This window comes from Rhodamnia argentea, chromosome 1 (genome assembly GCF_020921035.1).
Source record: "Rhodamnia argentea isolate NSW1041297 chromosome 1, ASM2092103v1, whole genome shotgun sequence".
Lineage (NCBI taxonomy): Eukaryota > Viridiplantae > Streptophyta > Magnoliopsida > Myrtales > Myrtaceae > Rhodamnia > Rhodamnia argentea.
Window position 1 is genome coordinate 24,531,751 of NC_063150.1, and position 16,086 is coordinate 24,547,836.

The following is a 16,086-nucleotide window of genomic DNA, read 5'->3' on the forward strand; positions in this document are numbered from 1 at the left end:
CCTTGTGGAATGGGGTAACCTAATTTGGACAAGAGGCATTAGCAAACTCAATTTTATTTGCTAGCTAGTGTGCAGAGATAGATTACCGACAGCTGAGATAGGCGCACAATGGCTACCTGCAGTTGATGCTCGATGTAATTTCTGCAGAGCTGATATAGAAAACAGATCAAATTTGTTCTTCCAATGTGAGTGGACAAGCAGCATATAGCATCGTATCCTAGCACAACACGGGATAAGGCGTCCTATGGAAGGATGGAGTGAGGAACTCCAACGGATGATTAGGGCTACAAATAAAAAAGACTTAGAGGCCAAACTCCTCAAGTTATCTTTCCTAACGACCATATATTCAATTTGGGTGGAGCACAACATGAGATGGTTTGAGAACAAGTCAATTGACTTCTATATTATTTTGGCCAAGGTGTGTAAAAATGTAAGAGGTCGAGCTTCGCTCTATCAAAAAATCAAACATTTTCCCAAACAATTTTTTGATTGGCTACTACATGGAGACTTCCTACCTCCATTTTTTCAAATCATTAGCTCCTTTTGTAATGCTCGGGGAATGCCCCTAGGCTGTTGTACTTCCTCTACTTTATAATACTTACATTTTTCTCCTAAACAAAAAAATAAAAGGAAAAAGTTTTGGAGATTAGACATTAAACAAAAGTTTAGGTAACAACAAATTCATTACCTTAAAACTAATCAGTAGCTGGTGTGTAATTTAAATAAAACTTGCAATTCCCTAGGCTTAATACCCAAAAAAAAAAAAATCTCAACTTTTACTTTTGTCCCGATTCTACTGGTTTAACATCCAAAAAACCTCTAACTTTATCATATGTCTCAATTATATCCAATACCTTTTTTTGTCTCATAAAAACTCCCAAACTTTTACTTTTGTCTCAATTTTACCACTGTTAACCTTCTACCCATAATCATCATTAGTTAATCCTACGTGGCTCGAATTTCCTCACCGAACTTACCAATGAATCGTCAAAATTCGAAAACAACAGATTTCGGGGACAACGGGATTTGAGATCGTTCGTCCAAATGGTCGGATCTCCACGTCTAGCCGTTCTTTGACCCGTTGAGTGCCGGTTAGAATCTGAAACGTGTTATTTTAAGTGGCTCTATATCTCCCGGCAATGTATAGGGAAAGCAGACAATAGAAGAGAAGTTTAGGGATTTTTTCATGTCAATCTTGCTGAGGTGTAATACATTAACGACGTGAAAATACTACGTAGAATTAACTAACGGTGATTATGAGGGGAAGGGAATTGGGACAAAAGTAAAAGTTACGGTTTTTTTTTTTTTTTTGTATTAGGCCAGTAGTATTGGAACAAAAGTAAAAGTTGGGATTTTTTTTGGATATTAGACTGGTAAAATTAGGACAAAAATAACATTTTGGAATTTTTTTATGAGATAAAATAAGTTATGAATATAGTTGGGACAAATACTAAAGTTGGGAGGGGGGAGGGAGGTTTGGGTATTGGGCCCAATTCCATGAAGAAATAGAAATTTTACATTATTGACAAGCTATGAAAATTAAAGTTACTAATTACTTCATGTGGACAATAATTTCGAGACAATTGAACAAATGATGATAATTTGATAAGAGAGTCGGTGACTTACAATTATCAAAAATACAAATTTTTTTACCAAATACAATGCTTTCAGAAATTTATTTACAAAAAATAAGTAGTCTTTTCTCAATCCCATAATAGTCTGGTTGATGATAACTAGAAAATCCACGTCTCCCAGCTTTTCTCAATCCCATAATAGACTGGTTGAGGGTTTCTCTTGATGTCATTTTAGCATTGCATACACTCGTAGTTTCGCTCTGTAATGAGATTGTGCATCAAGGCGAGAGTAAGATTTGAATGGTAACCTCTAAACTTCACAAACACCTCGTGAACATAACGATCTTTTGCCACAGCACATCACCTTCTCTTGATCAATTTTTGACAAAGAGAACAAGTGCAGTAATCCAGCCGGCTTTGCAGCTTGATAACACAAATCATTTGAAGCTAATATGGATTAAAGATAGTGCAATCTCCAAACATCCCACACAGAACAATAATCTCCTCCGAGTGCAATACTAAAATCTTAATTATGTATGAATTTTGCAAGCCGATAAAGAATCTGGAATCGTTGTGAATGATGCCAAACACGGGTTGGCATCCATACAGGTCTCTAATCTCTCTTTTATTATTCCTGGTCTTCCTTTCACAGAATTATATTTTCACAATTACAAAAAAGTATATGAATAATCCTATTTCTATTGGGCAGCACAACTTTCATCCCTTCAGTTACTAGATGCCATTTCCCTTTCCTCTCTTTCTTTGGATTGAACTCTTATAATCTAGCTCACGATACATCAGGAAAGAATAGTTATCTGACCAGACGTGCAATTAGATTTCACTGGCGGAAGGATCAAGCCAAAAGTGTAAAGAAGACGGAGCCAATGATCCTCCACAATAGAAAGCCAATAATTGACACACCAAAATTGAAGCCGCTGGCCGTAAATTTCATGAAAATGCAGGTCGTACTAATTACTTTTCGGGGCCAGAAACAGAAAGAATTTCGCTTCAGTGAAGATGCATCACTCCTGTTAGCTTGATGTACGATTTTGGACCAGGAGATCATTTAGAAGTGGATCCTCCATATCCGCAGTCCCAGTGAGTCTTCTATCACGGCGTCGACCTCTGCAGAGACATCCAAAACAAAGCAATCGATTAGTACAACAAACTCAGAATTCAGAGCTAGGAACAAAGAGGAGAGATGAAGAAATTAACTTGTTGAAGCACTCGTAGCGAAGACATGCTGGACATGATGTACAGCAATGGCAGTCCATTGCGCTAAGACTAATCAAAGAAAATAACTGCTAAAATAACCTCCAGCCTCCAGCATAACAAAACCAAACCGAAAAGATACTTTTCTCACATCAGAAAATCAGACCACCTTGATGCAATTAATACAGAGACGATGAAGAATATAGGCCAAATCTGGAGAGGAGGCCCCATATGTCTAGAACAGAGCTCTTTAGCTTAAGGTTTTTCCGGGAATGATTTTGCTCTAACATGCAAGAAACAGTCATACACATTTTTCCATCTGAAACAGATTTTCTCCAAAAATTTCCTTGTCATTGTATACTAGCGAGATGGAGCAGTTACTAGTGTAGCTAGTGTCACAATTGATCCAGCGCCCCACCTTAAAATGGAGTAGCATGTAGCGAACAATCTGGCACTTATTTCTGAACATAGTGATGATACCTTTAGATATTTTCTATCAGGAAAAAAAGTAAGTTTTGATCACCCAGTTGAGCAATGCTACAGTCTTCTGATCATGATAGGACCATGGATCGTACAGTTGGGTCATCATAGCCTATGAAAACTGTCCTGGTAGTATCACAAAGGTAAATAGGCAGCAGTGGATCCAAGTACTTCCAGAAAAATGACATTCTTTTAAAAAAATTGAATTTCCCATATAGACTTAAGGACGCAAGTAAGGTGAAATTTGATAAAGAGCAGTCTACTTAACTCATCTTTGCATCAAATGAACACACACTGAAAAGGTTAAGACAATCTTGTAAAATGCGAGTTATGTGGGTAACATAGCCCTCGGTATACGTCTTTGTTTCCTGTTTCCTAAATGCAAGTGCCAATGTAATAGCATCAAGATCACATAGTTTTCAATAAAGAAAATTAACTTGCAGTTGTTTTCGTAAAAGCCAAGCAAGAAGAGGTCCCAATGAAACCATTCATAAGAAAGTGAAGAAGTGATGAGCCTCTCTATTCTCCGGAAATTATCAAAGAACTTTTCTACTAGCAAAACCAGCGGTGTCCTTTTCTAGTTTCTTTTTTATTTAATCCTTTCTCCATTTCTTGCGAATCAGTCTTAGCTCATTCCAGCACACAACTTAAGGAGACATCTGGCTAAAGCCGTAAAGCCTCATTTATCTTTTTCAGTTTAACGCATAAATATGCACATCCATGTTAAATGAGTAAAGCAACATAGAGACCTTACACTGGTCGATTGAAGCTCCACTGTATCCAAATCCTCATTTTCCTGCAACACAAATACATGCTCATCTGTTGAAGTACCAAGCAAAATTTGCCCACTTGAAACCATGAAGTGGCTATTAACTACATTACCTCTTCAATCAGCAAATCCTTTCTTGTGATCAGACCAACAACACGAGATGCACGAGGCACCACAAATACATGTCTTAAACCTAGCTGGCGGAAAAGATTGTAAACCTACAGAGACAGCAACAAGCAACATTTATCAACTCATAGGCCAATGCCTAAGGATAATAATCTCCCAAATGGAAAAGAAACCATCACCTTCGTCAAAGACATGTCTTCAGGGACTACATAAGGAGAGGGATTCAAAAATGGTGCTAGATCTATATACATTTCCAAGTCATCAGAGCTTAAGTGTATATCACCAATTGATAAACCTCTACTAGTAGCAGGTTTGACAAATTCATTGAAATTGTGCCTGAAATTCACAATTATAAAAAAGCATCGTTCAAAATTTTCATAAAATCAGAGCACTAAAGGGAAGAACATTTATCAGATTTTGGCTTACCTAATAATCCCAGATCCCTCGCAGGGCAAAGGACTGTGCTGGAAATCTACTTTAGACTGCAGAAGCACCAATAAATGACTGTACCAAGAATTCCAATTCCAATTAACCGGCACTCTTCTTATTATAAAGGAAGAGAAGGTAAAAACTCATAAGCACACTACCTGCGCAGCATTAACCCTATGACCAGTGTTTCTCCATTTCTTGTATGATCTATTACCTGAGAGAAATTGTAACTTGAAACATCAGAAGAACCATCAAGAACTAAATGGAATGAAGCAGCATAAGCAAGGAAAAAGTACTTGCATACAGGAAAACCATTGTGTTTGTTGCTCCGCAAGATAGATGCCACATCAGAGACCTTGACAACACGCGGTAAGGAAATCACCTTCAGCAACAGCGAAAAAAGCGAAACGGTGTTGAGTGTTGAAATAAATATAGGATACAACAACAAAGCTAAGAATAACGCGTGCACCATGCAGCTCCAGTCCTACGTCTTAGAGCAATTTTAATAACTGAGCCATGATAAGCGCCAACAATCAAACTATCAAATGCCAGAGACAGTAAAACTAGCTAGAAACGTACGCCGATATATTGCTGACAAGAAAGGCAACATTGAGATCAGATTACCTCACAAAAGCTTTAACTGTTGATGGAATGCCATAATTTTCTTAAAGTTGCTTACAAGATATAGGAATCAAAATAAAACTTCCACATCATATGATTCCTTAGTTTCATTTTACTTGCCAAACAATATAAAGCAATGAGGCATTAACTTAAGAAGTTGGCAAATACTACAAAAACTATTTGTACAGTACGACGAATGACAGTATTATCTCATATCCACAACAATAAACAAAATACCAAGTTTAACATAGAGTTCTTCCTCTGGAAAATTGGAGGGGAAGCCAGCTAGGGGAACAGGCAGTTGATGGTCGGTATGATAATTTTCATTTTCTTGAACCAAATAGCAGTGAAAGATTTACACTGGTGAGAATATACACCAGAATGAAAAGCTCAAGTGCCAGTAACAAATTTCAAAAAGTACAAGCAGGGTGCACGGGTGCACATTCCTGACAATAGAATAATTATGATTTAGACTTAATATCCTATTGAAATCACAATTGTGTGCCCGTATGTGTTGGAAACAGAAGCTCCTGATCCACATATTAAAATGATTTGAGTTTTATTGATCTCTGGAAGGATGTTCACCTTTCGAGTTCCACAAGCCTCTTTTGCTGTCATTTTGCGCATCTGGTATTTAGGTCTTGATTCTAGCAATGGAATGCCCCTCAACCGGGCCTGTTCTTCATAGAAACCTTCATTAAAAGCATCACCAACAGCCTGCAGCAGAATGGACTTTAGTACCCCTGCAAAGACACATTGCGTCTTTCCACTATGACGTTGATGTAGGCATACCTTTGATATAAGAAGAACAAGCATGATAAGGGGCAAAAGTTTCAAATTGTTTGTTATTTCAACCATAATGACACAAAGCGACACAGTCATCCGCATTGAACCTCCAAGGAAGGAAGCAGCACCCAATAATGCATACCTAGAGAAAGAAAAAAATAATACATGAAAATCGATGAAAGCAACAATCTACGAATTTGGTCTATGTATAAGGACACAAAAATGCTTTCTAAAAATAAAACAAGAGGAGGAGTGATTAGAAAGACATGAGGAAATAAAAGCCACAGTAAAAATGGAGGGAGCCCAGCCAATTGTGCCTTTTATGGCATGTGCACTCAATCAGAAGGGAAAGGTTGAGGATGGACCCCTCATTTGGAGGCTTGTGCATGCTATCCCTGCACTTGGTTGTGGACAGACGTAGAAATAGCCTAAAGGAAGGGGAAAGGGAGGAGTGGTCTGAGAGCACAACTTTGCAAAGAAGTCCACAAGCAGTCAGCAGATACCGAAAAAATAGAAGACGGCCTCCAATTTTAATGGAAACAAAACATAGCAAGTTGGAAGAAGATGGTATCTCCCCATGGTAGGAGTGCATCTCCAAAATTGTCACTTCTTTAACCATTAATGGCTTTCAACTTGAATCACATGAAGTAGTGGACAGCATCATGCTAGATTGAATCCTCACACATTTCACTGCTAAAGGAGGAGCAACTGAAAATCCGGTGGAAGATGGTAGCCTATATGAAAATCAAAACTCCATTTTCCCAGCATTATCTCACAAATTTCCTATATCTGTGAAGTCCGAGCATTGTTTTCATTCAGCAAATATGTCAGTAAAGTACATTCCTCAAATAGGATAAATCCCTGAAATGTTGCACTAATATCAAATTAACTCGAAGGTGTAGTGAATAAGTGCATATCAAGGTCTGGTTTAATATGTCATCTCTCTCAAGTTTGGCAAGCAGTGGGACCTAATTAAACCAAGTGACGAATGATTGAGCAAGAACAAGATGAATAACATGTAAAACAACCAATATATTCGACTAATCTGTGTCGAATTTGGATGCTTGGCCCAGATGTAGAGAGGGTGCTGCTGCTTTTTAAAACTGAAAGCTCCCCCGGGGAGCATTTGGTAAATTGCACAGCTGCTTTGGCCTTTTTTCTTTCATTCAAAATTCTAAAGCAGCTGTAGCTATTTTGCTAGAACTTTTGAAAAGCAAGGGAAAGTACTATTGGAGCTGCGGCTGTATGCTTTTACAGGTTAAAAAGTAGATGAAAACAAAACTAACAATTTATAAACTTATTTTACACAAGCGTGTCACAAAAGATGTTGCCAAATGCCCTTAACAGTTCAACCACAGCTGACACATTGCTGAACGCCCTTGACAGTTAAGCCATAGCACAAGCCAGCACCACCACAACATAAAAAGCTACACCAATATCCAACAGGCTCTTAAACAGCTTTTTAAAACCATATGGGTGAGTGAACCGGTCGGGTCACTAGATCACGGTGTAACCAATATGACCATTTGGTGATTTTATTTATGTAAAAAATGAGCAGGCCGATAAAACAGTATTTGGATGCGGCTTAGCGGTCTATCATGTCCATACCATGCACTGAAATTCAAGTCTTCCCAAAGCTTTTTCTTTGCATTGGTTGCGTCTTTATTTACAATATCGATTGATTGCAATGTGCACAAGATTAGAAGGTGAACATGACTGGATGAGTGGTTCTCACATGGTTTTTTCCCATAGGAGACACGGAAATGTATGCTTCTCTAGGAAGATCCAGTTCAACCCCGTTCTTAAGACGGATCAACTGCCAAGTGTCTTTTTTTTTTTTTTTTCAGTTCAGCCAGGTCAAGCGGTTTGGGTTTGGACACACATGGTTTGAGGCTCACAACCCTTCCACATTGATTAAACAACAAAAGTGAAACTTGTACTTTGAGGAAAACAGCAGTCACTACTAGCATTAAATCCGCAGCAAATTTGCTTCATTGACGGCACACCAGAAACAATGATGGCCTTATGCATGTGGAACTGTCAATCCTCAAATGAAATCAGAAGTACTACAAAGCAAGTGAAGAGGCTTACGTTCCCTCCTCAATGTTAAGCTTCTGGTAAAAGTTGACAACAAACATGCCAACCAGGCGTCCGTATGTCGATCCTATCATTATTCCAGGAACAAACTGACCAGCAGGAACAGCAGAACCAAATGTGATCACTGCTAAAGTATAAAACATAACCTGGAGGTGGTAGGATGTAAGAGACATAAGTTACTTTCCAATTATACCAAAATATGCACAAAACAGAAACAGAGACATGGATTTATCAGCGTGTGATGACAGCATGTTTATTTTCAAATCTTATGAAACAAGCAGCTTCAAAAAAAATTCCACCCAAAGGTGTAGCATTTCTTGGAGTTGGAACAAAATAATTGACAGATGCAAAGCAAAATGCTTTACCAGAAAGGTCAACAAACTTTGAGCACTGAACTCATGAATTGTCTTTGCACTAAACAAGTTCCTGATGGCATCATCCTGAAACAACAAAGTCGATTTCGTCGATTGGAATCAGTTAAAATAGGAGCTTCCATCAGCAGCAAATCTATTCACAGGGAGCTATTACTTTGCCAACAAAGATACTTCTACCAAATGCGCACAAAATTATACAAAATTATAGGCTGGAGGATACATAATTTTGCAAAAGACCACAAAGGCATCAATTAATTAGATTACCTGAGTATTAAAGAAAATAGTAGCAAGATCATTGTACTCATTGTCTCTGCCACAGTAAAACTGCAAATCAAATCAAATCAAATAAACCCAAGATTCAGCAAAACCAAAACTAGAAGTATACAGAGAATATATTCCTTGCAAGGATAGAAGAACCATCTATGAGAGGAAGTGCTATCACATTCAGTGACTAGTTCATTAAAGGTGAAATCAGGCAAGCGTTCCTACTTGATTAAGGCAGGATAGCTTAGGCCACAGATGTAAAAAATATGATTTATTATTCAATAATAAATCTCGCCCAATAACTGAGATGCAATTGAACATGCTGTCACACAAAAAAAATAATAAAACAAAAATCTACCTTGAACTGTTTTAAGCTATGTTTTAGTAAATTAAAAGTTCAGCGTCGTAATTTATACTAAATGGAATTTATTTACTCAATAAACAATACAAAGTTATTTCACAAAGCACCAGTACAGATAGTAACTCGATATAACAAGAAATCACCCTGTCTGGGGATAGAGAGAGATGAAAATAGTGGAGAGTAAGGCCAGTAGGGAACAGTTGACAGAAGGGAGGAACTCATGCCGAGACTGAATGGAACCTTACCAAATGCTTTTCCTCTTGCAAGTCATCGATTCAATCAAACATGACAAAAAACTGTCTAGATATAAACAACTAAGTAATGAACAATCAAATTATCACAAAGACAACCACCGCAGTGATCCAAGAGTTCCTGACCTGACGTCTGTGAATTAACTACTTAAAGCTAACTCGTAGTGCTGAACGAAAGTACGCCCCATTAACTGCCACATTTAGGTTAAGTACTATCGTAAAAATTTACTGGCTTGATACGAGAATCAAGATATAACGGATATTATAATCCAATAGATTGGCTTTCACATTTTTCCAGAAAATGGGGCCAAAAAGATAACTAGTGAATCAAATTGTCTCAAAAACTAACAAGAAGAATGAAATACCACTATGAAACTTTTATTTCCGCAGTAGCAGTAATGATTTTCGTGATTCACTCCCCTCCCACTAACGCATCCCATATAATGGAAGTGATGGCAAAAACAATTGTACCTTCACATAATTTCCAGACATTCCTGGAGAACTTGGGCATTCTATACCAGAAGCAGGATCCGTTTCAGGACAGGGAGTGCATTTGCGTAGTAATGGTAGACCGAAGGATATCACTGATGTTAGCAGAGATATGAGGCATGCTTCAATTATCTGTTCCAAATATTTTTATGAGATGATGTAAAATGAATATAAGAGGAAAAAGGTCTGGGCAAGTAAACACTTGGAAAAGATGCACACCATCTCACATTGAATGTTTACCTTGACACGGTTCCCTTTCTTGTGCAGATAATTTCGACGCCAGTGAGTTATATATAAAGTAAGCTGGTTAAATAATGCACCTACAAAAAAAATAAAAAAAATATCCACCAGATCAGAGGGCAAACAGAAACAGTAACATGAGATCCAACTAAGAAAAACACCAACCAAGGAGACCCCCAATAACTCCTATGACAGCCATTGGCAGTAACTCCTGGAATGAGTAATCCTCTTGACCACTGCAACGAAACATCGTTAAAAGTCTATTAGTTAGAAAAACCCGAAAACAATTCTTAGGTTTCACCAGATTAAACAATAAGAACTGACCCTGATATGTCCCATATTATGAATCCACCCGCGCCAAAATGTCCACACTTTCCGCTTTTACACCAACCCATTGCAGTTCGTACGACAACAGCGACAATTGCAGAAGTGAAGAAAACACGCCACATAAGTTGACTCCTCCACCTTAGAAAACATAGAGTAGATAAATCTGGAATGATATTTTGTTCTTGATTCTTCAACAAATTCATGCATGTAATCCTATCAAGGAAACACAGCTTAACCAAGTAAAAGCAGGTGGACTGTTTTACCACGACGTAACTTCTTCCAACGCAAATAGAACGCCACCAACTGGAGCTCTGAAGGCAGCAGCAACGCCAGCAGCACATCCACAGGTTACCTTGGCAAAATATTGAAAAGATTGACAGTAAGACATGGCATTTCAGAGGCATAACATTGCTACCGTAATAGATTGGACATGTGAGCTTTGACATGCTCTTTATTTTGATAAGCAAAGAAAAGAATAACATGCAAAATGAAAATTCTGTTCTGCATATAGACAGCAGGAAGTAGTGGATGCCAACACCTCCAATCAGAACAGCAATTCCCCATGATTAAACTGATAAAAGAAGGCCCTCATATTCAGTACGGTCTATGGAGTACAAACATCCAAATTAAACCAGCAAAAGGAATAGGGGATGAAGCAGTCAAAAGTATCAAATTTAATGGTTTCCATAGTCAATTGAGCATAAACAATGCAATTCAGATGTTACCGAAGAGATTACTAGCAGAAGCAGGATATCATTTAATGTGTTTCAAGTAAAAAATGGGTTTTGGGGAAACTTAACTTTTCTTTACTGTACTTAGTGTCCCTTCAAAATTTAATTCTTACAGATCATGAAAAAGCCCCACAAGAAACCATGAGTGAGACGAATAAATGAGTCCATGTGCCAATAGAAGGAAGGGAAAAAAACTAAATGCTGCCAAAGAGGTGCCTCACTCATCAATCTAAGAGGCTTTAGAAACTTACAAGATCGCGGCGATCCCGATCACTCTTGAAGACTTGAAGCCACCTTGAACTCACATGATATTTTGTGGACCCCCCCTGAACTCGGAATCACATCAAAGAAAAAAAACCGTGTTCATGACCTTCGGCAAAGACACAACCATGCTTGATCACTTGATCCTTTGGGATTACTGGATGAAATGTAAGATTGCAAATAAAGGAGCATCATTGTAAGCAGAAACAATGGTATGAAAAATATATGAGAAACAGCATCCAACAGATCAGTCTCTGCTTCTGATGATTAATAAGGTTTGCGCAAGAACCTCCGCTTTAGTGAAACACCAGCTGAGGTTTATTTGGGGTACAAGACATAAAACAACTACTAATCTCACACAGATTCCCTCCCACCAATTCTAATCCAATTTTTACAAAACTAGACAACAATATCGTTAAATTTATAGAACAGCCAGTTCCTCCAAGTATTTTCAGGAAACGATCTGTTATCCACCACATGGTTGATGCAGGTGCGGATGCATAAAGCAGCACAACGTGTATTAGCAAACTTGCAGCCATGAAATATTTATCTCTCTCTATCAACTTCTTCGATTTCATCGCTTACAGCCTAGTACATCAACTCCGTTTTTTTTTTCTTTTGGATCTCACATAAACTCTGGTTCAATTAATGTCAAAAGTAGAAACATGTACGGCTACACCTATCCTCAAGCTACACGAGACTAAAATAGGAAGCACATAAATAGGTCACCAGATAGAGAGAATAATACTGAATTTGGCTAATTCAAGTCTTTAAATTGCTAAATGTGTTCATTAACGAAAAAAGCATCTAAAGAAGTTGTCAATGAAACATGCAGTCAAGGACCATGGCCTTTAATCATATGAAAATACATAGACCCTTCCCGTTACAAGTATATAAAATGATAAAGTGCCGATCTGGCTCAACCCTCAGATCATCAAAAAAACCGCATAATGAAGGAAAAAGTGAAAAATTAAGCAGCGCCCTTAAAACAAACAATAAGGTGCTTATTAAGAAAGAATTGGATGTGGTGTGTGCACCAACCTGTCCAAGCAATGAAGCAATACAAGCACCTGTATGAACAAGAGGACCCTCCTTTCCAAGAGCTAGGCCACCCCCAACAGAGCCAATGCTCCCGAATATCTGTGGAAATTAGAGATTAAGTGACCATTGCAGCCCATGAGAGAAATAACATAATTGAACAGCAAACAATTGACAAGTGATTTACCTTTCCAATCAAAGTTCTGAAGAAAAGAGTGCCATGAATATCAACTCCTGAAGATTTGAATTCAAAACAATGAGTATTCCTGGACAAATGATGCCAAACATTGTGGAAAAACAAAGATACAGAATGCCGATCGAGCATACCATTTAGATAACCCTTAATTTCAGGAATGCCAGAACCAGCAGCTGCTGGTGCAAAATGCGTAACTATATATACAGAAGACAGCACTAGAGCCAAGTTGAATAACACATATATCACAAAACCAGCCAAATAAGATTTTTGAATTATTTGAAATGTCAAATGGAACTTCCATCCAGCAAAGTTCTCGACGGATATATTGATGAAAACAGCAGCTAATCCAGTACCTGAAAGCAAACAACCAAATAAGGAATAAATTTTCACAAAATACACATCCAAAATTTACAGAACGCCACAAAGAGAATAACCATAATAAGTCAGAAGCTTTCAGATAGTACGACATCAACTAAATTTACATAGTAACGAAAATACAGAAATTGGTTGAAGTTTCTGTTCAAACCAGTGCAACAACTACCACAATTATCTGATGCAGAGGCACCCAAAAACTTCTACAAGCAGTTCATTTTCTTCTTACTTATTGGCAAATTGAACAGGTAACAATAAACAGCAAGGAGTTGCGTTTAAATTCCATCTGCCTCTTCATTCCAAAAGGGCAACAGAAAAACATATGATGGTCTGTTTGAGCACTTTCTAAAAATGTTCTCTGGAGAAAGAACTTAACTCCGAAATTAATCTGGTCAACCGCATCATCGGTCTAAATTTACACACTTGAGCCATTCAAGAGTCACTTCACCTACCACTGAAGTGCATAGTGCATAGACGTTGTTTAATTGGCCTACAAATTATGTTCAGTTCAAACACAACATCATGAAAAGCAGCCCTAATCTCCGGCCTACCAACGAGAGCTGCAAAATGCACGGATCAGCTTACCAATTCCAATGAGTAAAGCAAAGAACCACTTCACCGCCACTTGATACACAAAATATACCTTCCCTCTTTGTGCCTGCGATCAACCCGCAAAAACTCGAAGCTCAGACTCATATCGAGATCCACAACACCGCAATCGGCCTCCAATCTGATAATTCCTCCGAAACACAAATGAAAAAGAAAACTCACCTGTTCTTCTCGGTAGGCATGATTCTCGATGACTTCGTAGTCAAGACTCTCGACGCTGCCTCCGTCGCTCTTCTTCGAGATGCCGACCGCGTCGAACTCGCCGTCCTCTGAGTTCGGAAGCCGAGACCAGACCAGCCTGGCCGTTTCCATGCCGTTCTGCAGGTGATTCGACAGCATGATCGGCCGGGCAAGCCCCTGTATCCTCGGAACTCAAATCAAATCCCGACCCAGAACCCTAACTCCGAACCCAGATCAATATCCCCCGCCAGGCACCAACCCCCGCACGAATCACGAAAGTGAGGCGGAGGGGGAGGATCATGCCAAGCGAAGAGCACGACCCGGGATCGACGATTCAGCTCCACTGAACTAGCGTGAAAGCACGAAGAAGACAGAGTGCTCGAGAGGCGTAGAATGGCGGGTGACCCTTCTCTCTCTCTCTCTCTCTCTCTCTCCGCCGCACCGAGTGGTGCTCGCTGTCGGGGCAATATCGGCGAGTGCGCGTCCGAGGTTGTCTTTTGACCTGTAGCTAGCTAGTGATTTGACTGTGAATCAGAATTCCCCATTAGCTTTGGCGACGAAGGCGAGACGAACACCTCGACTTCAACTTTCAATTCCCAATGACGGAATGTTCCACCAAACTACGTTTCATCTTCTTCTTCCACCTTCTTGCTTTTCCGTTTTGGTCGTGCCTCGCACGCAGCTTCCCTTTTCATTCAAGACCTCCAATGTTTGCGCGTTGAACGTGTCTTGCGAAATCAAGCTTTGTTCGACCCAAAAAAAAAATAAAAAATTAAAGCTTTGTTTTGACCAAAAAATAGTCAAGCTTTGGACCTTTCTTTTCTTTTTTTTTGGCTAAAAAAAATCCGAATTTCAATCAAATCGCGATATACTAATCCTTCAATACTTTAAACGATTTATCTACAAAATACCTATTTTCTCGAGAAAGAGAAAACATTGCCCTGATAATATAACAAGTAGTTCATTTACCTCGATCAAATAAGTACCTTGCGTCGGAATCGAAAGCGAGTTTTCAAGAAACTTTTCTCGAAATTTTCCATTATTGACACATTCGTCGTATGAAATGCCTGTAGTACAGCTCAATCACATGTACATAAATCGATCATGTTATTTCTATTGAGATTTGTTGAGTCCTTCGCACCAAACCCGTATATTATATGCCGATAAGGGTGAGCAAACGGAATCGCTCGGACCGGACCGGCCGAGTCGGGGCGATTCTCGAGAGCGCCGATCCAATTCCCAATTCCAGAGGTGGAAGCACCCATCTGGACACTCCAAACCAAACTGATTATCTTTCTTATTTTATTTTTATTTCTTTAAAATCATTAAAGGAAATCTAAAACATCTAGTCTTGTAATTTATTTTATGTAGCTTGGTTGATACAGTGGAGATTACAAGAAAGAGAGACCTAGGAATTGAAATGCAATCTCATGATAATTATTCTTCCTAGCCATAGATGAAGAAACTCCGTAATAGAAACCTTGACTTGTGGTTTTTTCAAGGAGTCGGAGGTTATAGAAAGTTAGTGATGATTCTAATTGTCATGCCAACGTGGCTAGTGTCGTAACTGTCCAGTATCGATACATACTTTAATTAGGTCTGGCTTTAATGGGTTTTGCAAGAGCAGGACAGCGTCGAGAAGAGGTTACTTAGGACTTTCTTTCCGTTTGTCAAATATTCTAGGGTCGACATTAAGAGGTTCGACAAAAGTGAAACCCAAGAAAGTTTTGCTCAATTTTCCTTTGCCTACATCACCGAGATACCTAGCTGGATTTCGTACTTATAGCGCTCTACGATTTTAGGTGCTTATCAATTCACAACCCTTAAGTGTTGTTGAGGAAATTCAAATGTTAAAAGATATATAATAGAATCGATTCACTAGATCGCTCGAGAACCGAGACGAACCGGTGGGATTGCAAGCACCTCCAATTCCGAGGTGGCAACCGGACCACTCGAGAACTGATCACCCGTGTAAACCGGCCGTCGTTTTCTCAAAGCAAACTTGGCACGGTATTTCGAGGGACCTAAAACTCTTCGATAGTAGGCCTAGTGACTTTATTCAGTTTTTTTTTTTTTCTTTAGCCAAAAAGCAGAAAGACTTATTTAGTATTTATTTTATTTATAGACATGTTAAAACTCCAATTAAATATTACATTGTCTTTTTCTACAACGACAAAATGCGACGCGATGCAATCAATAAGAGCAAACCCCTTGGGTCATGGAATGTCCGTTCACTTCAAAGTAACATTCAGTGCCCGAGTTGTTTGCTTTGTTTGTCTGGTATCATCAAACCCGTCAT

General features: G+C 38.8%; 1 protein-coding gene across 1 annotated transcript; it reads right to left on the minus strand.

Moving 5' to 3' along the window:
• Window positions 1-2,065: 2,065 nt before the first annotated feature.
• On the minus strand, window positions 2,066-14,479 carry LOC115753616 (chloride channel protein CLC-d). The gene is made up of 23 exons (XM_030692301.2): window positions 13,770-14,479; window positions 13,584-13,656; window positions 12,758-12,979; window positions 12,618-12,664; window positions 12,434-12,532; window positions 11,383-11,457; window positions 10,664-10,752; window positions 10,398-10,538; window positions 10,239-10,309; window positions 10,074-10,153; window positions 9,816-9,965; window positions 8,733-8,792; window positions 8,460-8,534; window positions 8,089-8,240; window positions 6,004-6,139; window positions 5,797-5,928; window positions 4,895-4,972; window positions 4,749-4,804; window positions 4,588-4,665; window positions 4,341-4,497; window positions 4,149-4,253; window positions 4,016-4,062; window positions 2,066-2,699 (listed from the first exon to the last, which is right to left on the minus strand). Exons 1-23 carry the CDS (start codon window positions 13,944-13,946, stop codon window positions 2,606-2,608), a joined length of 2,394 nt encoding a protein of 797 aa, XP_030548161.1. The 5' UTR covers window positions 13,947-14,479; the 3' UTR covers window positions 2,066-2,605.
• Between the last annotated feature and the right edge of the window lie 1,607 nt (window positions 14,480-16,086).